At 40.4% G+C, this 21,926-nt stretch overlaps 2 protein-coding genes and 1 pseudogene across 2 annotated transcripts in view; 1 reads left to right on the forward strand and 2 right to left on the reverse strand.

Annotated features, from left to right (window-relative positions):
• Positions 1-13,327, forward strand: part of LOC140925890 (uncharacterized) — a 68,369-nt gene extending 55,042 nt beyond the window's left edge. The window contains exons 43-47 of the mRNA XM_073375731.1: positions 4,287-4,337; positions 10,041-10,126; positions 10,794-10,923; positions 11,827-11,885; positions 12,420-13,327. Coding sequence (XP_073231832.1) covers positions 4,287-4,337; positions 10,041-10,126; positions 10,794-10,923; positions 11,827-11,885; positions 12,420-12,555 — 462 coding nt within the window. The 3' untranslated portion in view covers positions 12,556-13,327. The remainder of the gene's footprint in view (positions 1-4,286; positions 4,338-10,040; positions 10,127-10,793; positions 10,924-11,826; positions 11,886-12,419) is intronic.
• Positions 1,401-2,575, reverse strand: LOC140927781 (uncharacterized; annotated as a pseudogene).
• A 1,043-nt stretch (positions 13,328-14,370) lies between the features above and the next one.
• Positions 14,371-17,254, reverse strand: LOC140928081 (ciliary microtubule inner protein 1-like). The gene is made up of 3 exons (XM_073377802.1): positions 17,096-17,254; positions 16,808-16,889; positions 14,371-16,028 (listed from the first exon to the last, which is right to left on the reverse strand). The coding sequence occupies exons 1-3, from the start codon at positions 17,149-17,151 to the stop codon at positions 15,756-15,758; spliced, it is 411 nt and encodes a 136-aa protein (XP_073233903.1). The 5' UTR covers positions 17,152-17,254; the 3' UTR covers positions 14,371-15,755.
• Between the last annotated feature and the right edge of the window lie 4,672 nt (positions 17,255-21,926).

Below are 21,926 nucleotides of genomic sequence, written 5' to 3' on the forward strand. Positions count from 1 at the left end.
TATGAGCCACTTGACTCTTCTAAGGTATGATAATGGGGTGCTTAAATGAATAAGGTGAGGTCGCGCTCTTAAGTCGTCCTACAACTCTTAGCAGGCCTTGTGTATCGACGAATGGGTCTAGCTTGTGAAGGTTGCTGCTGAGCTTAACAAGGCCATTTCTTTCCCGCGCATTCTTGCGATCTTGAAATTGCTTGTCGTTTCCGTCGAGCTTACTGAGGGTCTCAATTTCGTCTTTGAAGTGGTGGTGCTGAATGGATCTCAGACTCATACTCTCAGCTTGAGAGAGCTCTTTAACTAAGGGGGGTCCTTCTCTGGGGCGCCAATTGTACTCTTTGTTTTGTCTAAGCCTTTTAATCGCTCTCTGTGCTTGAACGATACATCGCTTGAGGCCCATAGTGAGGATCCCTCGGAAGCGTTTATCTTCTGTAGACTCCGCTTGTTCGGTTCCACGAATCTTGCGACTGTGGTGAATCTCGCTGTAATCGAGCTCCATCATTTCACGTACTTGGTTTGGGCTTGTTAGGTCCTTAGTATTTTGTTACTTTCTCAAAGTGTGGTGGTCTGGATGTTTTCTTTCCGCGATCTAGGAGGGTTTCTTTTTCCACTGTTACTCGATTGACCAATGTTGAGTTTTACGTTCGCTGCTTGTCTTTACAGACACGACCTATAATGTTCCAGCCAAACTTGTACTGCTCTGTCCAGGGCTCCTCGTCTTTTCCGAAGATGATGTTTATCGGTGGGAAGGCAGCTAGAACGTTGCGTCCGATAAGCAGGCCTATATTGATGTCAGAGCGGTGCTATATCTTGTCCGCAATGTGAGATAGATGTTTCCATTGACTGGCTATACGGAGTGTAGCAGTATCCTCGTGTGAAGCGGGGATCTACTCTCGTGAGTACGCAAACGGGACTTTGATTGGTGCATATTCGTTTTCTAAGTCTTCAATGAATAGTTCAATTACTTTCTTGGTTCTAATCGAGTTTGAGCCGACGATCATGTTAACTTGTAGGTCGACCTCAGGTGCGTCTACTTCTGGTTGTTCTAGTAAGGCGTCAAAGATGAACGCTTCGGTGGATTAGTCGTCTAGGACTGCATAGGTTGTTATTTTCGTAGCTGGATTCGACTGACATGCTCGTACTAAGACGATTCTAGAACACGACCTGCTGGTTTCCTCCTCCCCGCAGACTTGCGTGCAAGCTATGTAGCAGTACTTTTGGTTTCGTTGGTCGTATTAGGTGTACCTTTTCTGCCGGGTGTGGCCTCGACATGAAGTTCTGTTAAATGTTTCTTGCAGCAGATGTCGCATACTGGAGGTTTTTGATCGCAATCATCGGCAATATGCTTGTTGTAAGCCACACACTTAAATCAAAGTTTTTTTTCTTAATGAAGTCTCTCCTGTTGTCTAAGGCAAGGTCTTGAAGGTCGGGAATGCATTGCAGCCTTTTTCTTGTTGTAGGGTTTGTACCTTGTGGACCATTTTGTAAGAAACCAACCTGGGAGCTTTTCGACTAAGGTTTGTAACTTGGAAGGATACTTGCATATCTTAAGGCTGTGTAAGTGGTTCATCGCTATTTCGACTTGGTATAAGAAGTCGCTAAATTCTCGCAGACCTTGTATGCCGTTATTGGCAATTTTAGGCCAGTTAGAAAGTTTGTTCTCAAAGTCAGTGGCTATAATCCAGGGACGACCGAAGCGTGACTTCAGTTTCATTCTTGCCTCCGTATACGCTATTTCGGGGCTAGCGCTGACCATATATTGGAGTTGCTCAACGGCTTTTTTCACGTTTCCTTCTAAGTGTTGGTACAAGAGATACATTTGTGTTGAGCGCTGATTGGCGCATAGTCGATCAGGGCGTCGAACGCCGTTTCCCAGATGAAGAATTTAGTGTCTGTCGCCAGTAAAGATGTCCGGCTTGGCTTGCGGAAGTCGTTGCAGTTGCATTACTTCAGCTAAGGCTACGGCAATTTGAAAGACACTGTCTGAACTTGAAGGAGCGCGATTTTGATTTTCGGGAGGTGGACTTTATTTTATTTCGTGGTAGAGTGTGGTCGGCGAACTTTTCGGGGTGAAGGCGTCAGGTATAGGTTTTGAACTGGTTAAAGGGCCTGTGTGGGAATGAGAAGTCAGAAGGTCCGTACTTCTGTTTGTTGGTCCTTGTGGAAGTAAAGCAATCGGAGTGCTTGTTTCTGCAGGTGACGTGCAGTGAGAAGTGCAGGAGCAAGAAATATTGGCAAAAAAGGCGGGAATCTGAAGTGTTGGAATCCCTGTGCCATGATGCAGTTCGCATGGACTGTTCCTTTTAGGATCAGATTTTAGTTGTTCTGCTTTCTCTGCATGATAAGGAACTCGTGTTCCGGGACATTTGAGGTATGGGAGGCTACTTGATGCCCTGTGTCTAAATGGAAGCTAGTTGCGAGTCCCCCGTCCGGGAGGGTGATGTTATTGGTGACCATTGTTCTCATTCATTAATGGTGGTAACAAACTTGCGGCGGTTGTGGTCGGAAGAGTGGGATGCGATGCGTAGATCAAAAATCTATCAATCATATTCTCCGTTTCTTCCGGCAATTCTACATCCATGTGGTCATTACCGGGGGGCTTTTCGTCTTTTAACGCCTCGTCATAGACGGCTTCCGCTGCTAAGAATTCACTTTGTCTAGCGCTTACACCCTATTAAACGCGGCGATTTGTGCTGCTTGAATAGTCTAGTAGTTCGAAGATCAGTTCTGATCGCGGCATGTGGTTTACGAGTTCTAGCTAGCTGTTTAATTCGAGTTGCGTTTGCTTTGCGAGAGCGATTATATCTTTGAGCTTCCTGTCAATTTGATCGCGGTCTTTAGTACCGGCCAGGAATGCGTGGAACGCTGTGACGTTTGCGTGAAAACTTTTGTGCGGCTTTCGCTGATTTTTCTTTAAGCGCGCAACGCTTGAAAACCCTTCCCTGTCATAGCTGTAGAACGTGTTTCGGATGTTCCGTCATTCTCAGTGGTTGCTAGAGGTGTATTTTCGTGATGATCGGTGAAATGTGTGTTATGCACTAGCGTTTCATTAAATCCAGTATCGCTAGTTTGGTCTGGGGTACCTTGGGTATCGCCTGGATTTGTTTTTTGCAAGGCGTTTTGGAAGTTGTCCATGGCAAAGCGCTTGTATTGTTCACAAGAAGCTGTACCTTTAACTGAAAGTAATTAGGCAACGTGGTTCTTCGCGATGTCTACTAAAGGTTCTTCTTTGATTGAATTCGTTTTTAACAACGTGCTAGTCAGTTTTCTTCAACAGATAAACAACGTCTCGCCGAGCACGTGCTCTTCACCTCTTCTAAGTAGTTTCTTCTCTTTCTTCCTCTTTTTGTTTTTAGTTTGGTTAATAAAGGACTGACTTGTTGAGTTCCCGCTTGACTGCTCATCTGTTTCCAGGGGCAGACTTGTCGCTTGAATGAGCTTTCTTGATTGCTCTGGGTTCCAGGAACTTGCTTGACTTAGGGTTCAGAGATTCGACTTACCTGAACAGAAATTAGACTGTAGCGGCATCAGCTCCGGTGTCAGAGAGATCCGTGAAACTAAGAAAACTAAGCGACTCATAGGTCCCCAGGGTGCAAAGAAAATCATTTTTACAGCTTGCCATTCGGGCAAGCTGAAGCTAGCGTTTACTAGCCCAGACGTCATTTCAACTAGCCCCAAAAACTTTTGACAAGCAAAATTGATTTCACAGTTCTGGATGTTATTCGAATCCCTCAAAAGCCATCACTTGCCCGTCGGGCAAGTTAAAAACAGAATTCACCAGCCCGATAGCAAAATCTACTAGCCCTGGGCTATCGGACACTACTTTCTTTGCACGCTGGGTCCCACAAGGCTGGGGTTTATTGTGCCAACTTTTACAGCGATCCCGTTGTAGGACGTGTTGGGACGAACGCTCTAGTAGGTTCTGAGTTCAACAGCAAGAAAGGCATTTCTCGTGATGGTTACGCGTCGAATTTCTGCGAGCCTTAGAAAAAACTACGCACGTGTAGCGGTATTTAAGCTAAGGTCACGTGACGGCTAGCGGAAAATCACTGTGATGTAAAATGCGGTTACGATAAGAAAATAGCTAAAAATACAACAAAACAAAACTAAGGCATACGGGTGCCGTTACATGGGAAAACATCTTTTCTCAACAAATAGTTATTTGTTATAACTGCAACCAGCTTATACATGGACATGAAATGGTAATTGCATTTCCGTATTCAAATAAATTATACTAACAATGAGTAATAGTCATAACCGAAAGAAATACTTTTTCCATCTTTTTCTTTCAGACATCATCCGGCGGCAGTAAATCAAAACAAAAAATATTTCTGCATGGTCAGGTATGACATAATTGACTCTGCGAGCAGAGGGTTCTCTCCTGCGTGTCTTCAAACGTTTACGAAGTCGTTCGCGTCGCTTTTTAGTCGCTTCCAACTATGCGACTAACAGGGAAGCGACGCGAACGACTTCGTAAACGATTAAAGTCATGCGGGAGAAAAACCTCTGCTCGCAGGGTAGGCATAATTGTACTCTCAAGAATGTATTCAACTATAGTTACTCAAACTCAAAAACATGAAAAATACCACATTAATTGTAAGAGACGGTTCTATATTTATTGGGATGAGCGGGTCGGAAAATCAGAGATAACGTTTCGATTTTTGCCACACAGGTGACTTGGAATCATGAGAAAATTCCCAAACCCATCTAGATTAGTTCAAAATGTTTCATCACTCGCACTAGGAAAAATAGGAACCTCACGCAAAGAAGAAGGCTGCAGCAACGAGAACGTCTATAAAGGAAGATGTTTGGTCAACAGAACAAGAACTTTGCACGTGCATCACGCTCTTTAGTATACTTCTTTGCCGTTACTACACGACTGCGACGTCTTAATTTCAGGTTTATAGCCTTCGGAAAAACCAGACGATTTTCTTTTCCTTTCTCTAAAGTAGGGTACGGCCCTTAAGAATTCAACTCCGGAAAAGTTCGCTTACATTCTAGGCAAGACTGAACAAAGTGGAATGAGACTGTGATGACGTTTGAGACAGGGCGAACCCACTTTTTCAGTGACTTTTTCGTTTTCGTCGCCGTCGTGGTTATACATGAGCTTCCCAGCAGGGAACGTACGAAACTATGACGGCAACGGCGTTGCAACAGTGTTGCGACATTGTTTGGAATAATTACTACTGCGTTGTCCCAAAGGAAAGGAAACAAAGAGTACTTTTAGGGACGGTTTTGTTGGCGTCGCCGTTTTCGGATCGTAAGGTACCCGATGTTCAGAAGACTATGATTAGAGAGTTTAAGCTTCACGTATACGGCAAACGTTGGATTCAAGTTGAGAATTTCGCAAAATAGAAAATGAGCAAATAAAAACAGCTCAAAACAATTCTTTTGGTTAAAAAATTCCGTGAAACTACTAATTTATGTGTAGAAATAATGAACAGTAAACGACAAGTAAAGGGGAAACTTTGCCACGTGGTACAAACTTGCGTTCGCTGTTTGACGTAAACGTGATGTTTAACCTCTCTATTAACACCGTACAAACGAACTAACATGCGCAGAAGAGATCATGTGGCTTCACCTGATATGAAGGAACTAGTAACATAAGGAAAAACAGAAAAAAAAGTCACACGGAAAAGTGGAAACAAGAGAAAACTAACGTCGAAAGAACAAATATACGTATGGAAAGTCGGTCATTGCATAGTATGGTCATTGTTTCAAGGAACTAACGCACGGACAAGTGGAAAAACGACAAGACTGACATGTTAAAGACGGACTAAGGGATGGAGAAATTGTTGCCTAAATTTAGGCCGTCACCTCAGTTGAAAACTCCGGAGAGAGACCTCTCCCCGGCTGAATTTAGGCTGAAATATAGGCTAGGAGAAAGTAGAGCAAAGAAAAGACTAACATCGTATGAAGAAACTGGAGCACGGAAAAGGGGAGAGGACAAGGATTGTACTGAAAGGATGGACTAACGCAAAAAGAACTGAGAAGAACGTTAAGAAGAGAATTTGATGGAAATAGGCCAAAAATAAGAATTGTTGCTGGAAGTATCTGCATGTGGCAACTGTTCATCTGTCATTAGACTGATGGTAAACACTGTTCAAACTAGCTGAAGTGCGCATACGCGACCAAGAAGATAAACCAAGCTGTCAAAGTGGGTAACGTTAAAGTGGGTAACGTTAGCTAATTTAGACTAGCGAAACAGGTTTACGGAATTGCGGCCATTTCGCCCGGAAGTCTATTCACCTGTCGCCGTGTGCCAGGGCATTAGTCGATTCGCCTGATGACATTCAATACTCTCCAACTGGTGAACACACCTTTCGAGATGTTATTTTAATTACCCTTGTATTCCACATGTGCAGTCACTGTCTTTCCATGCTTATCCCTTTTTCCATGTTTAAAGAACGACAATTATGCTTCGGGCAAATCAACTTAGTCTGGGCGAACTGCTTTCAGGCGAACTAACCTGATACCATTTTAGGTACAGAAGAACACTGAAGAAACAATGCTGGAATAATGACGCATTCTGAGCATACAGAAAAGCAGGGCAAAGAAAAGGGCTAACACCATCTGTCTTTTGTATCATGCTGTTAGAACTCTTTCTCCAGACAATAAACTCACGCACACTACAATCAAGAACAGAACTGTTTTAATGCTTCTAACCCTCTCTCATCATGTGCTTCTTGTGCTGATCGATCACTTACTAACTTGACCCCTCTGTTTCTGTCTCTTTACTTGGCTTAGTCTCTACCACTGCTGGCCAAATTTGTGGTTAAGCCAGCTAGTTTGGTCCCTTCAGCCAGATTTCAAAATGCTTTCTAGACAGGGTGCCTCTGCTCCCTTCATCAGCTGGATTTTGCTCTGTTCCCACATTCCTCCACTTCACATAGGCCTTGGCATTCATTTGAGCAACGCTATAGGACGCAAATAATGTGTGTAGCTCTCTTGCATTACGTCTTCTTGCATTAAAACCTGCAATCTAATACAAGGTTACTGTACTGTCTGTCCATCCATATACAGACGTACCTCACTACCTAACCTTCCAAAGTGCTTCTTGCATTGTCTACAAGGTTGGTTGCCATGTGAGCAGAAATAAGCTCCAACCTTGGCTTGGTAAATCCTTTCTTTGCTAAGTGTACCTTTGCTGCTAACAGACCCTGGTGCATACCAGATTCTTGGTACACAACTGCGTACACTGCTGCTGCTGTCCCTCTCCCACTAGAATAACAGAATGCATACAGTTCTAATTAGCTTGGACTAGTTAGACTGTGTTGTAATTTTAGCTCACGGGCCAGTTTCCCTTAAAATTTTTCCCATTGTGCTTTCAGTTCCTGGGGTGAAACAGCATACCAAGGGAGGTGTTGGTCACACACTTCTCTGACAACCATTTTCCCTAACAAGGTTACAGGACTAGCTACCCCAAGAGGGTCATCTATTGAAGTTCAACTTCTTCAAAGGCACTTCTCTCTTTGTTGCTTCTTGTGAATCACTGGAAAAGGTCACAGGCACAGTGTCCTCCACCTTATCCCAAGGGAGCCTGTGTAGTTTTGCTTCATTGGTTTTCACCTCCAACTGTTCCTTGGCATATGTTTGGCTATCTTCTGTCAACTGATTATCTGCTTCTAGTTCTGGTACTTTAGAGTTCCACTTAATATGCAACTCGAAACTTGGCCCTTTAAAAACCCATATTGCAGGCAGCTCGGGCTTGATATTGGTATCCTCAATCTCCACGCCCTTGAGGTGTTGGTAGTTGGAGGTTATATCCTCATATCTCAGGTTTGGAATAGTTAGCAAAGTTCCCTTGTCCACTTTGGTCAGGGTAGGCAAGCTGAAAACTCCTTTAATGTTAGAGACTTGGACCTTGTACATTTCTATCTTCTGACTTGTCTATGTCATCATCCTTTCAATTCTCTTATACTTTTTTTTGATCTGGCTTTCTGTTCAGTTGGCTAATGAGTGCTGCTGATCGTGCATAGGAGCTTCAAGCCCCCATGACCAATAAAGCTCTACACCTAATTTCATCCACTTCTACCACAACTACTGGATACACCACTTGACCTTCACCTGTAGCTAGCATCAGCTGGTTTGAAAGCTTATCACAAATCGAACTATGGTGCTTTACACCTCTGGCAAGTACAGCTGTAGTAGTGCATCTCCATTCTGGCACCATTCTACACCTAGTGCCAGTTCATTTAAAAAACACCTTATTGTGTGACAAGTACCTCCTCCTGTTGGCTACCACTTTAATTTTGTCACAGTGAACTGATTTATGTTCTTCAGACATACAGTAACCCCTATGCTTTCCACCCTCTTGTTTAATTAGCTTGAAGTAATGGGTCTTTCCCCTTGTCACGTCTCCCATGGTTACCACCCAGTGGGGCTGGGTTCCTCTCAGACCATTTTCTTAAAGCTTCTACTAATTACGGGAACCCCCACTCCTGCCAGTTATTATCCAGTCTCATCACTAGATCAGCACTAATGCCTGGCAGTTTATCTAGTATGGGGTGAGTCTAACATACCCTCTAATATCTTTCTCCTTACCCATGGACTCTTAGGTTTGGATATTGGTAACTAGTTTCTCATAGAACTCATTAATTCTTGTTGGGTTAGTCCCTGTGATACCTGGCAATCCCATTATGTACTGGAAGTGAGCATTAGTTACTTCCCTTGGCTTTTCATATTATTTTGGTTGTGAGAATGTTCTTAGCTTGTGTGTATCCCTCGATCAGTGTTAAAGGGCAACCCAACGGTGACAGCTGTAACTCTTTGTACAAGTAGTTTTTTCAAGTATGAGAATTTGGCAACTTGACCAATGTCTAAATTGTCTGTTTCCACTTCAAATTGCCATCAAAACCTTTGCCAATCTAGATGCATCCCGTGGAATTTTGTTATCAGAAGTTTGGGTATTTTAACTTTTGGTTTACCTGCATCAGTCTCCTTCTCGACTGTTTTCACTTTGAATTTATTCTTGATCTGAAGTCTCGCTTTCTCCTCCTTTTCCTGAGTTTCTCTTGCTTTTTGTTCCCTTAGCTTTTGTTCCAGCTCTTCTAATTCTTCAACCACTTTCTCGAACTTGCCCAACCCTGCTTCAATACCTGAACTCAAATCTTAAATGACATCTTTGTCACCTTGTCTAATTTTAAGTTCTTGTTCGATCGCTTATATTTCATGGCATTCCTCAACTTTGCTCTCCATAAGCTTGCGATGCCTTTGAATCGATTTCAACAAATTTCTTCCTGCAATCTTGTTGGTGTTTTCATTCGTCAGCTGCAGTACTTTCAATTTGTTTTGGGTTGTTTTCTCCTGATTTTTTATGGTTACCGCTGTTGTTGTCATGATTTCGTTCTGGCAGGGTTGCCACTTTGTCAGAACTGTTTCTCCAGGCAATAAAATCACGCTTGCTACGATCAAGAACAGCACTGTTTTAATGCTCGTAACCCTCTCTTGGTAAAGATTACAAACTCGCACCATGTGCTTTTTGTGCTGATCGGCTCCCAGGCCCCGATCACCCGAGAGAGCACCTGACACAAACAAGACATTCTAAACATCCTAGTATCCTAGTAATTACTACATAAAAGCGCTAATGCATAAAAGAAGAGCCCTTTTAAAGATAAGGCTGCATGAAATGTTATCTAGAAAATAAACTAAACAGAATTTTTCAATAATGGTGAGATGTACATGTAAGACACCACACCCCTTTTTTGTTTCTTGAGTAATGTGAAACTCAAAACAGCTGTAAATCAGTTCATCTGGAGGGGTATTTTTCAGAACACAGTTTTAATCGGCCGCTGAAATCACGAAGCCCACTTGAGATTCAATATCCACACACCTCTTTATCTGACCTGGTCATCCCCATAAATGTTAAACCATGCCATATGAAATGACTGTAGAGAAAAAAGTGTTAACTCGGATTGTTTGGTTAATAATGAAATAATATTTTATTGTAATCTTTCATCTAATAGTCACCGCAAAACTTGTTACTTGTCTCCCTCTTGATTGTGTGGTGAAAATGTAGTACTTGATATATTCTTGTTTTGTTTAAGGCTGTTGATAAAATTAGTTCAGAAGGACATTTTGATGATGATCTTCCAGCAAAAACAAAGAAAGTTACCATCAAAGAGCCAGACAGGTAAGATCAATTTTGGGGTTTAATTGGTAGGGAAGGTTGGGAAATTGTGGCATAGGTATGTGCTGCTGGGACCTCGAAAGCCATCGTGCCAGGTTATGTTCAGCTTTAGTTTGAATGTGGTGGGCGAGGTCACTGTTTGTTTTTGTTTTTTTTGTAATTTACTGGTAACGGCTTTTATTAATTTTATTTTCACACTTAGTGAATAAAAAACAGAAACACTGCAAAAAGTTAACAAATTACTTAAAAACACTACAAAACACAACACTATCCAAACTATTTTTAATGTATACTATTTAAATATACAACCACGAAATAAAAAGGAAAAAGGGGAGAGGTCAATTTTGCATGTCTTACCCTGATTGTATCTACAAAGTGAATTTTTTTTACCCTTTGTCCACGGTTTCTACCTTTAATACAAGGTGCAACATAATTAAATTCTTTATACCACTAAATAGTGAATTTCTCTTCAGTGGTCCTCTGATGAAGACTACAACTCTTTTTAATGGTATCTATTTTCTTCAATTAGGCTGAAATTTGTAATATTGTTAATATAACAGTGGCACCTACCACTCATGGTACTGCACCCTTGGGGATAAAAATTACTCGCAGTTTTTATCTGATGTTTTTAATCACTGCTAAGCTTATAGCTTGCCTCATATTATTTCAGGTCTACAGTTGGTGACAAGAAAGGACTCTACATTACCGATGGTGTTCTCCAGTTTCCTGTCACTAAAATAGGAAGCATCAGTGAAGCCAAAATTAAGATATGTAATGGATCAGGGGAAATTCAGTACTTGGTGAGTCCAACGTGATTTTCTCATTTTCAAATTATGAGCACCTATAAAATGCAATTATTTATACATCATAGTGTGCTCATTCATTGTCTGTTTGGTAACAATCAAAGTGCTTCAGTTAGGAAAGAATTTCATACAACTGTCAGTAATTTTAAATTATAGAGTAAAATGTTTTGTTTGAATTTCTTGAACTTCATCAGCAATTACAGTAAACTAAGAGTTAAGATGGCATGACCTCATTGTCATGTAATCTTGAAGAGGATTATAAACAGCCAGAAGGTCCAGTTCTTTGTCCTTATTCAGGCAAGACCTTTTTCATGTTACACATCTGCCAGAGCAAGGAAACAAGCTTTTTGGACAAAGTGAGGTTGTTGTAATTACATGTATTACCACAGTTTCAAAATGAGTTTGTTGCCCCATCATCATCATCAAGAGTGGTGACACTATCTTGCCAGCAAGTCTTGCTCGTTATTGCTGCACTTATGTCATCAACAATGAGCCAGATCTCCCTTACTCTTCTGTGAATCAGATAAAACTATTGTGTAAAGCACTCTCAGCAGTAAATCCAGGGGGGGGGGAAGAAAATGAGAGTTTGCAAGACTTAGTTCATGTCCCTATCCATACCAAACCCAGGTAATAAGGAAATAAGCGGGAAAATACTGTGCCAAATAATTGGATGAACCTTATTTTTTGGTCTATAGATATAATATTGATGATTGGCTTGAATCAAAGCAAATTTCTTCTCAAGCAACTTTCTCAGAATGTACTATTCATTTTCTGCAATTCAATAATGGTCAGTTTTCTCTAGTTTGACCCAGTTATATAAGTCACACTTTCAGGTGTGAAAGAACACTGTACATGTGGGCTCTGTTCTGATAAGGTTACTAATGTTTGTTCTCTGAATAGGCACACATTGCATCGCCTACAAGACCCTTCTCCGTAAATAACAAGAAATTCACGATTAGGTAAGAGAAACTGCATGGTTGTTTTGTACTAAAATGGAAGTAGCCAACAATTGATAAGCTGAGTATGACACGCTCAAACTTATAGTCGATTTGTGCAGTATGTACTCATTACAGTGTTTAACACAACAGCAGCATAAAGTAAAAGGCCCACTACAATACGATAGCATACACACACTAGACGTTTTACCTGATTAATAAATTCTCAGTTGAGTGGTACTTGGCCACTGGCATGGCCTTTCTATAGTTGTCATATTAGCATTCTTTGTGTAGTTTTCTTTGGGTAGATTAGAGGCTACTTTCAGCACTTCTTTACCTTTTTTAAACTTTTAGCATTAACAGCAATATGTCACTGTCAGTTGTAATATTGTATGAATTGGCTGATTTAGCAAGAGAATGATAACGTCAGTTGACGAGGGAACGGTATGTGGAAAGGACTAAATGTGACTTATGGCGCCCAATTTGCCGCTCTGCCATTAGTCATCACTGCCGTCGTGTTTTCTTTGCTAAATCTGGCTAATGTCTCTTCGTCCACAGACCTGGTCGATTTGTTAGATTACCTGTGGTGTTTTCACCTAATGAACCTGGCAAAACATTTGAGACATCACTGGTGATTACGGCTGATCCTGAAGCCTTCCTCTCAGTAAAGCTTCAAGGTTCAAGTGCAGAATGATGTGACCTCTACTGTCTTTACAAATGAAATATTTTTTATATTTAAGTTATATTTTACCAAGAATTCTCCAGTCTGTGTTGGAAATTCCAAAGTATATCATTCAGTATCATAGAAATGCAATGAAAATCGTTCATTTCAATCTTTGTTGGAATTTCGCATCTATCCACGAATAACAAAGAGAGGCATCAGATGACTAACTACTGTAGAACCTGAGGATCACTTCAGCAAAGCCAATCAGATTACAGCAAGCAAACAAGCTTTTTGAAACCAAAGTTATTTGAGCCCTTTTAAAACTATGCATAGTCATTTGAATTCTTTGTTTTCCTCCTGTAATCTAATTGGTTGAATAGTTTTGGCAGTGTAAGGCTTTATAACTGTTAGAGTGAAAGAGTTGCTATGAAAATTCTCTAAATTAAGTTATTAATAACCAGCATGTTTACAGAAGGTCAAAGTAAAATATATTTGCAAATCACTGGACAGGTTTGATTCAAATAAATCATTTTGCCTGCGAAAAAAAGTTTTTTGATATAAGATATTTATTCAGTGTTTGTATCAAACAAGATCACCAGTCGTTGAATTGTCACACAGAAAGACAAAGCCCCTCTTTACTTCAGGAGACTGACAGGGCTTGTACTTTGAAATGAGCGAAGAACACAGCTCAAATAGAATTAGAGTTGTATTAAATTTACGTTATTATAATAAAGTTATTTATTTTTCACATATGTACAGCATGCTAACTTAACTATATTATTATACAACAAAAAATAATAATAAACCATTGTTTAACATAGGCTGGAATCCAGAATTGACTTCTTAGCCCAAATAATTTATTGAACTGAGGACCTGTTTATGAATATTAATTGTTACATGTGATGTGCAAACATTTAAACATGGATAGAATAGAAAAGCGTTTTTGGTCTTGTTTTCATATGGAGGGACACATTTTAGAGTTACACTCTCCCTATGGTATCTGTGAAAATGTGAGCTAGAAGAGACCAACGTACCTGTGCAATTTGCACAGATTGACAGTGAAACCCCGCCTTATGGCCCCTCTGGTATTATGGTCACCTCGATATTACGGCCACTTTTCTGGGCTGCCTGGCAAAACGGCCATACATTTTCTCGGAAAAAAAAACCCTCGTTAATATGGCCAAACATTTTTGGCCCATTGGTGACTGTATTAATGGGGTTCCACTGTATTCTAATATTGCCTTCAGTGCAAATTGCATGTGCTTTCAGATAGAAGTAGGGTGGGTTATTTGGAAGTGGTTTCACTGAAAATTAAACTTTGGGGTAAACCAATGAGGCACTGGGATTGTAAGCCTGTGATAGTGAAGCATTAAAATTATTAGAGGATGAGGGCATGTTGGTCTTGTGAGCTCTTCAGGAGATTAAGACAAGACATTTATTATCTTAATATTGCTTACAATTTCTTGGCACGTAGTTAGCCAAAACTAGTCATAGCACGCCAAATTATTAAATTCTATTACAACCAGATATCATCTAAAAATATGTAAAAAGCAACAAGAAGAGAAAGGCAAAAATGGTGGCAGGATGCACAAGATGGTTTTTCTGCAGAGAGATAATTCACATGGTGTGAAGGTTCATAAAAAGGCTATCATATTCAACCAGGAGAACCTGCCAGAAAAAAATGTAGAGACTGAGTACATTCCCTGTTTCTTAAGTACAGATACTGAAAGTTTAAATATTGTTCATGGAAGGAAGGGGTAACAAGCAACAAGCTCGAGGTATCAACCCTGCCAAGTAACATTGTTTAACAAAGAAAGGAGGAACAGACAGATATACAGTCTAAAGTTTTGGACAAAACTTAACAAACTTTTTATTTGGTAACAAAGGCATGCAAAAAGTTTAAGTCAACACACATTCATCTTAAAGCAAAATGAAGCCAATAACACCCCTCTCCCATATTAAAAAAAGATCAATAGCTAAAAAATAGTTTAAATTAATTTGTAAAAAATAATGCATTACTGCTTGGAAATAAAAACATAGAGCGTGTTGATCAAAAAATAGTGCTCCTAGTGATGATGCATTCAAACACTCCACTTTTTGCGTTTCCTACTGCGGGTTAGTGAGAAGACCTCTGGCATCCATAATACAGATCACCCAACATTATTACTTGTTCCCCCAGAAATGAGTTTTAAATTTTGATTCCTGACTGAGAATCTCAATGTTTCCTTATGTGGAGCTGAGAAAGACACTCACATCTGAGGGAAACAAAATTTAAAACTGTTTTCCTTTAGGACCAGTTATTTACTGTAAAATAAACTTCAAAATAAATTTTCATTAAAAAAATTTCTTTACCTATACCTCACTGTAATGAATCTGAAACTAGTGCCTTTGGTTACGTCTTTAAAAAATTAAAACTCGTCCTTTCTCAATATTTATTTATATTTTTTTCAACAGAAGCACCAAAAAATAAATTTTCCTTGTTAAAACCAATATGCATTTTACTTTAACTCTTAAAGTTGTGCTTAATGCTTTGTAAAAAATGTCATATTAAAAGAACTCAAAATTTCACTCAATTTTCACTGATTAAAAAATTTCCTTACTCAACTTTCCCCCTTACAGTCCTGGCTCCATACATGTATTTACATTCTAGAGTCTAAAAATCTGAAATTTGCATGTTTTGGTGGGGGGTCTGGTTCCTTTTAAGAATGAGAGGAGTAAATCCTCAGGTCTACGCTTCCTCTGCTGTCAGGGAAGAGAGAGAGAGAGAGAGAGAGAAAAATATTATAAGGAAAATGAATTTGAACCACATCTGCCTGAATGCCTGCAAGAGATTAATTTAAAAATTTATGACCAATCATCGCCATGGATATCAATCGGGCTCAGATTGATATCGATGGCAGTGATGATAGGGGTAGTGCTACCCTCATAAGGACGCATGTAAATGTTGTGGTTCAATTTTATCCTTGGTTTATCTTTTATTTTCCTTTGTTTTGCAGTATGTTAATGTATGACATGACAAGTTTTAAATAAAGGAAAATAAGATTATAAACCAGGGAAAAAATTGAACAACAACAACATACTCTTTCTCAAGCCAGTTTGTTGGTTGAAATTTTCTTTAACTCGTCATAAATAAAAATAGTAAAAAACAAGGGGAATTAAGGATTAAACTGAGTTCAAAAACAGACTATCTACAATAAAATCATTGTCCAAAGATAAAGAATATTGAGAAACTAATCAATTGCTTCAGGAGGCCATTTCATTTGTCCAAGGAATGATGTCTTCAGCTTTGTGTACCTTCCATATCTTTCTAAATTACAGTGTAATTGACTGGATCGCCAGCCCACTTCTTCAGAAGTCTTGGTTGGAAACTTTGCTGTTGATCTGCCCACTGACAGTTGTGATGCAACGCTGGAATCAATTGGTGGTAATTTCAGAGCTTCACGTCTTTGTTTGACTCTTACTGCTGCGGTACCATTTTCAACACTTTCATCTTCATTTGCCAGCTAGGAGAACAGGGATTCAAATTTAACGAAGGAAGCCAAACAGTGTTTTGAAAGCAAGAGACAGTTGGTTGTTTCAAAAAATATCCACACCCCTCCTACGAAAGTATTTTTTGTTTGCAACTGTCCTCCTAAGGGTAACTCCTGAGCATGCCAGTATTACAAGGATCAAGCATCATCCACTAGTTGAGTAAGTAACTCCCTTCCCCTCCCTACTAAGTTCTTTGCCTTTTCTCTCCCTTCCTCCGTGCCATAATATGCCATAATTAAATAAAAGGAAATTCGATTTCTATTTGAAGAAATAAGCTTAGAAAAGAAACGTAGTTTACAGCCTTTATAATGAATCAGTTAAACTGATATATTGTGAAAAACTATTCAAAAGTTTGCATAAACTGTAAAATTCAAGTTGCGTGAGACCGGCCCCATTCGACATCATTTATAGACCTCCTTTTATATAACTTAAAGTTTGATGTCATATTTAAGGTTAAAGGGCGTTAAGATTTTCTATTACATTTAAACTAGCGACTGTTTCTCAAATCAATTTAAGAAGTCCTTACGAAAAACGTCAACAAAAGTGCTGAACAATTCAAACCAGCTGTGAACAATGTAAATTTCCAACCTTGCATGACAATAGTTGAACGCCATGACAACTTTGGAATGATCGATGATTCGAAATTTATATAAAACGCACTGTAAAACATCAGAACGGTTTAAGCATGTATACTGCCTCGATAGTCCAGAAGGATGAACTTTCCATGAATAATTTTACGAGAAATACTCACGATTTTGTACTGCCCGATGAGAAACCCCCAGTTTTCAGGCCATCGTTTCGCCGCGCTGTGTTCATGACCAACGTGGTCTTTCCTGTAGGAGAAAAAAAACAATTTTTAACTACTCAAAGTTACTTAAGTTCTAGTATCAGTCTCCTATCTGCTGTGCACTACTAAACAAAGTTAAAGCCACAAAAATCATCACTTGAGTCTACAGTTTACAAATGGAATCTGGGATGGAGTCAAACGTGACGACGAACTAATTAGAAAATCGACTGCGATAATTATGTTCTTTCTCACCAGATCTGGTCCTGATGAACAAAATTGAATCCCGTCTTACTTTTTCCGAACACCATGAAGAAATTGGACGTCGAAATTTAGAATACAAACAAATCTGTGGATTGATTCTTTTGGTAAATAAAGACGAATACGAGATTAGAGTGTTCAGTGAAGTGAAATTCGCGGCGGTGCGAGTTCGTGTCCATAGCAACAAACTAATTATAAATGCGAAGTTTGCCATAAGGGAAGTTCATGTGATTTTTCACGTGACAAAAGGAGGAACGCTTTCTTCGGTTCTTTGGTCTATTGATCAAAGTAAATGTTTCTGAAGAATTCAGCAATAAATTCATCATAAATTCATTTCCCTCAAGCTATTCATATACCTATTCCACTTTTTCTCGGTTTTCACATGTCACCAAATTTCAAACTAAGAAACTGTCGATTCTTCTTAGTTTCTACTTTCATGAGGTATTACAGCACTGTAAAACACTTTATACAAACAAAGTTTCGGTTCGAAAGGGTTCTTCGTTTTGCGATAGAGGACGCTTGAAATTACAGGTTTTTGCGTGACGCGGCATTTAGCTGACGGCCAGGAAAGCACTTATGTGGATTAAAAACACCTATTTGGGGGAGATTTTGCCATCTTATCACTCCTTGTCTCAGAATAATGAGTTCCTCAGGCGAAGAATTCAAGCATTAGGAAACTCAAAAACATGTTTCTGTTGGTTTACGGCGACCACACAAAGCTTTAAAAATTTGGGTAAAATTTCCGAATATCTCGCATATGAAATATTGCACAGACCTGATTCTTGGCAAGGCTTTTTGTATATTCATCTTCTTTCATTTCCGAGATTCTAGACTTTCTGTATTGAATGGTTTGCATTTTTATTTTTGATGAAAATTGGTCGAGAAAGTAATGCCTGCTGTCAGATAGACCATAGTGAATTGGAATGGCTATGAGGCCCATCTGGCATCAGAGTTTTTTGTTTCTGATTATTTTGACCTTATTGACCAATAAAGAACCTTCGCATTAATTTGTTAAGCTCAAAAGAGCACTTTGTTTCTATGATATAATGAAAATGCTGGAGGGTATAAAGCCAGCCAAGCAGGTACTTGGAAGAAATGGTCGCAAGAAAGAACGGGGCGTGCGAGGGAGGCACGAAAGCGTAGCAAGCGTTTGCTACGCATAGTAGAGAGAATAAAAAGAATGAAAATATCCTTAATTCAGGGAGGAAATCATTATCTTACTTTACCAGTTTTTGCCCTTTTTTATTTGCAAGTATTTAGGCTGCAAGAAGTGCAAGTGCCTCCTGTTTCTTTTGAGACACAATTGATCGAGAGCACGTGTGAACAATCGGCGAATCCCGCGATAAGTTACCGTAAAATTCCAGAAATAAGCCCCGGGGCTTATATTTTTCAAAGGCCCTTTTTAGAGGGGCTTATTTTTGGAGGGGCTTATATTCAGAGGGGCTTATCTACGGAAAGTTTGCGTTTCAAAACGATTGGGCTGGCCTTATAGTTGGAAGGAAATTTACCGTTTTGCTTTGTGTGACTTTGTATACGTATTTGAGGGCAATTTCCAAGTATAAGCCCCCGAAGGGCTCATATTTGGAGGGGCGATTTAACGGAGGGTTTTTTGCGTTACGAGTTTGGGGGGCTTATTTGGAGGGGCTTATACATGGAGGGGTTTATTTTCGGAATTGTACGGTAGGAGGGCCGAAGCCCGATGTGAAGAAAAATAAGAATGGGATAAGGACGCAGCCTGAGAAATCCTCTGTCTGAGACGCGTCATCAAAATGGAATTCCTCTGGCTCTTTTCTCAGACGTCATTTTGCATGGAAGCCAATGATGGCGTCCAGAAATGTCGGCTGTTTTGTCAGGCTAGATATGAGCGGTGACTATGAGCCTATGTGAGTGATGCCAGGCGACCGACTTTCCGACAACGCAATCGTTGAAGGAGCAACCGTACGTGTTTTCTCCAGTCAAGGGCATGTAATGCTTTGGAATTTCAGCTGCTTTGGCCTTTTTTTGTAGTAAATATTACTGTTGCCCGTAAGGCACTGAAAGTACTGCCTCCATGGTAAGATCCTGCAAATTTACAAGGAAAACACAACCGCCTAACAGAAGGAAAAGCAATAATTTTCCTGCGACGGACGCCATTTTTTATTAAGGGCAAGCCTGGGATTCCCCATTTATCACAATACAGCAGTTCAAGAGTCCATGCAGCCTTAACTTAGGCCCCGCTTGTATGGAGTAAACTTGTCGCGGATAGAAGCGTCTCAGCCGAGTCAACTTTAGCGAGTGTCTGTATAAGGACTGAAAAGTTGACCCATTTTATCTGAGCCAACAGCTCTCATGCATGCCCTGAGTTTAAGCCCTGGGTAAAACCAGCGTTCGCGCATGCTCTGATTATCTTGCCTTGACCGAGTTGACCTCTGGCCCGGCTAGGAGGGTGACCCTACTGTCACCACAATAGAGTGACCCAGAAAGGCGGGTCACTGCTCTAACCGAGGCAACATTTTTTTTTTCTCTTGTGAATGGTTCACCAAGCTTTTTAAGGAAATGTAGGAAGAGCTGGTTCATCCAGGGTAGCTCAGGTAGGCCGGTGACCTTTGCTCCGATCAAGGGACAAGTTTTCTCCATGTTTACGGGGCCCATAAAAGGAAAACAGAGATTAAAAGCATTCTCATAAACGCTTTGCGAAAAGTTTGAATTTATCTTGTTAGTAACGTTCGTACCATGTCTTTCGAAGTCAAATAAAGCATTTCCCACCCTGACAATGCCAGTTTAAAAGCCATACCGAAACAATCAAGAAACATGGATTCGAGGCAATTTTTTGTCAAAGCAGAGTAAAAAAAAAATTTGAGAAATTCAAACAAAATGGTTTATAATAACATTTCATTGTAATATCTAAAACTACACCAAATCTTTCTGAGAACCGTTACTTCATGAAAACATCTTGGAAGAGAATGTCAAGATTTCTCTAAAGTTGAAAAGTACGTTCTCCGAAAACAAACTAGGCATGCCTCAGTGCCGGATCCTGACCTTGAGATAAGGGGGAAAGCGGTCATCCAGACCCTTAGATAAGGCGGGGGGGCGGTCTCCAAAAGAAATTTTTCGGCCCCACGGGCCTCAGTTTGGTCGAAAAATAACGGGGGGGGGCACTGTGCCTTAGCAACGGCGACAGCAACGGCAATGAGGACGTCAAAAAAGTAATAGGTTTGTTGAACAAAACAACCGCACTCAGCACGCGCATCACGCTTTTTTTGTACATTTCATTTCCTTGCCGTCCCTGTACAACTGCGCCGTGAAAATGCCTAATTTTAAGTTTTGTGGAGGACCGTAAACAAGCGACGACGAATTTTTCTTTCCGTTTCTAAACTTGAGTGCGGTCCCCAAGTAATTAATTAACTCCAGGGAAATTCGCCTACATTTGACATTTTCTGTGAATTGGAATAGACGCGACAAAAATTAAAAAACGCGCATTCATGTTAAGAGTGACGTTTCTGCTACTTTCACCGTCGTCGATGTTAAAGCTCCCTATTAAGCCAGGAGAGGGCGCAGGGGCAATAGCTGAGTTTTGTAGTAAGTACATCGCAAGTCCTGCAAAATGTTGATTATACCTTGCCAAGACTGAAGAAATCCGTAAGGATAAGCGAAGAGATATTGAGCCTGAATCAAAATTACCAAGACATCATGACATTGCGTAGAAGGCCTTTTTATGAGAAAGGAACTTTCTGTTAAACAGCAGTTTTATTACACTTCATCAGTTCAATGTTCCAGTTCTTCCTTGAAAGGTTACCAAGCAAGTGTGATGGTAGGGTCACCCACACAGCCAAGCCACCTTTTCTCAATACAAACACTTTGGCTTGTCCAGCCGAGTCAAATCTCAGTCAAGGTGAGAGAATCAGAGACTGCGTGAGCGCTGTTTGCTGGCTCAGGCATAGGTAGCGGGATCCGCAGTGGCGGGAAAAGGCAAAAAACGGGGTGAAATAGAAAAAATATCGGCGAGCGAAGCGAGCAGAGGGGTGGCCTGGGGAGGGGGAAAGGGCGGGCACCACCTTTCTCTTCCCCAGACTACCCACGCTACCCTCGCTTCACTCGCCGATTTATTTTTTCCACCAAGCCGATTCTTTTCTCCTTTCTCCCCAATGCGGAGCCTTGTCCCAGGCTATCAGACTATGGAAAAGGGCTCCTTTTTCATATAAACGATCGTCAAAGGTTGACTGGGCTTGGCGGGTGATCTTAACTTTCTACCCGGGACAATTTTTTTCCATATAGGTGGTTTTCACGTTACGTCATCGCCGCCATGCTGGTGGACGGTAAACAAAAGATCGCTCATTAGCTCGCTTTGTTTGTCCACCAGCAATTTGTTCATTTCACCATTGTTATTTGTGTCTCCCGAGATTGCATGAAAACCACCTATAAACGGGGCTGAAAGATAAAAAAACGAATAATTAAGGCCGCTTAAACCTTTTACATCGTTCCATCTGGGTATTACATCGACAAATTTTTTTTCAACAACTTGGCACAAATGTCATATATGGGACATTCAAACACTGCAATGAAAAGATGGGGTCACTGTGCTTGTTTTCGCCCCTGTTTTCCTGTAATTCTGAGTTTGTTTCTCCTACGCGATATGTTCGAAACTTGAACAACCATGAAAAATTCATCATATAGCAAAAACTGTGAATCTTAAAAGCCCGTTTGTTTGTCTGTGTTATAATTTTTCAGTTACGTGTATTACCTGATCTTAAAAAGCTGTAGAGAAATGAAAAGTTTCAACATTATCTCACACTTCTCTGTGGCTCTAAATGCGGAGTTTCACGTCATTCATATCTAGAAAAAATGC

Source organism: Porites lutea, chromosome 2, assembly GCF_958299795.1.
Source record: "Porites lutea chromosome 2, jaPorLute2.1, whole genome shotgun sequence".
NCBI lineage: Eukaryota > Metazoa > Cnidaria > Anthozoa > Scleractinia > Poritidae > Porites > Porites lutea.

What these genes read in the sequence shown, in the direction of transcription:
- LOC140928081 (XM_073377802.1), bottom strand. Translation starts at nt 17,151, where the DNA reads ATGGTGTTCGGAAAAAGTAAGACGGGATTCAATTTTGTTCATCAGGAC. An exon ending in GTTCATCAGGACCAGATCTG is followed by an intron (nt 16,890 to 17,095) that starts GTGAGAAAGAAC and finishes TTTCTCCTACAG; the next exon opens with GAAAGACCACGTTGGTCATG. An exon ending in TCATCGGGCAGTACAAAATC is followed by an intron (nt 16,029 to 16,807) that starts GTGAGTATTTCT and finishes CTGTTCTCCTAG; the next exon opens with CTGGCAAATGAAGATGAAAG.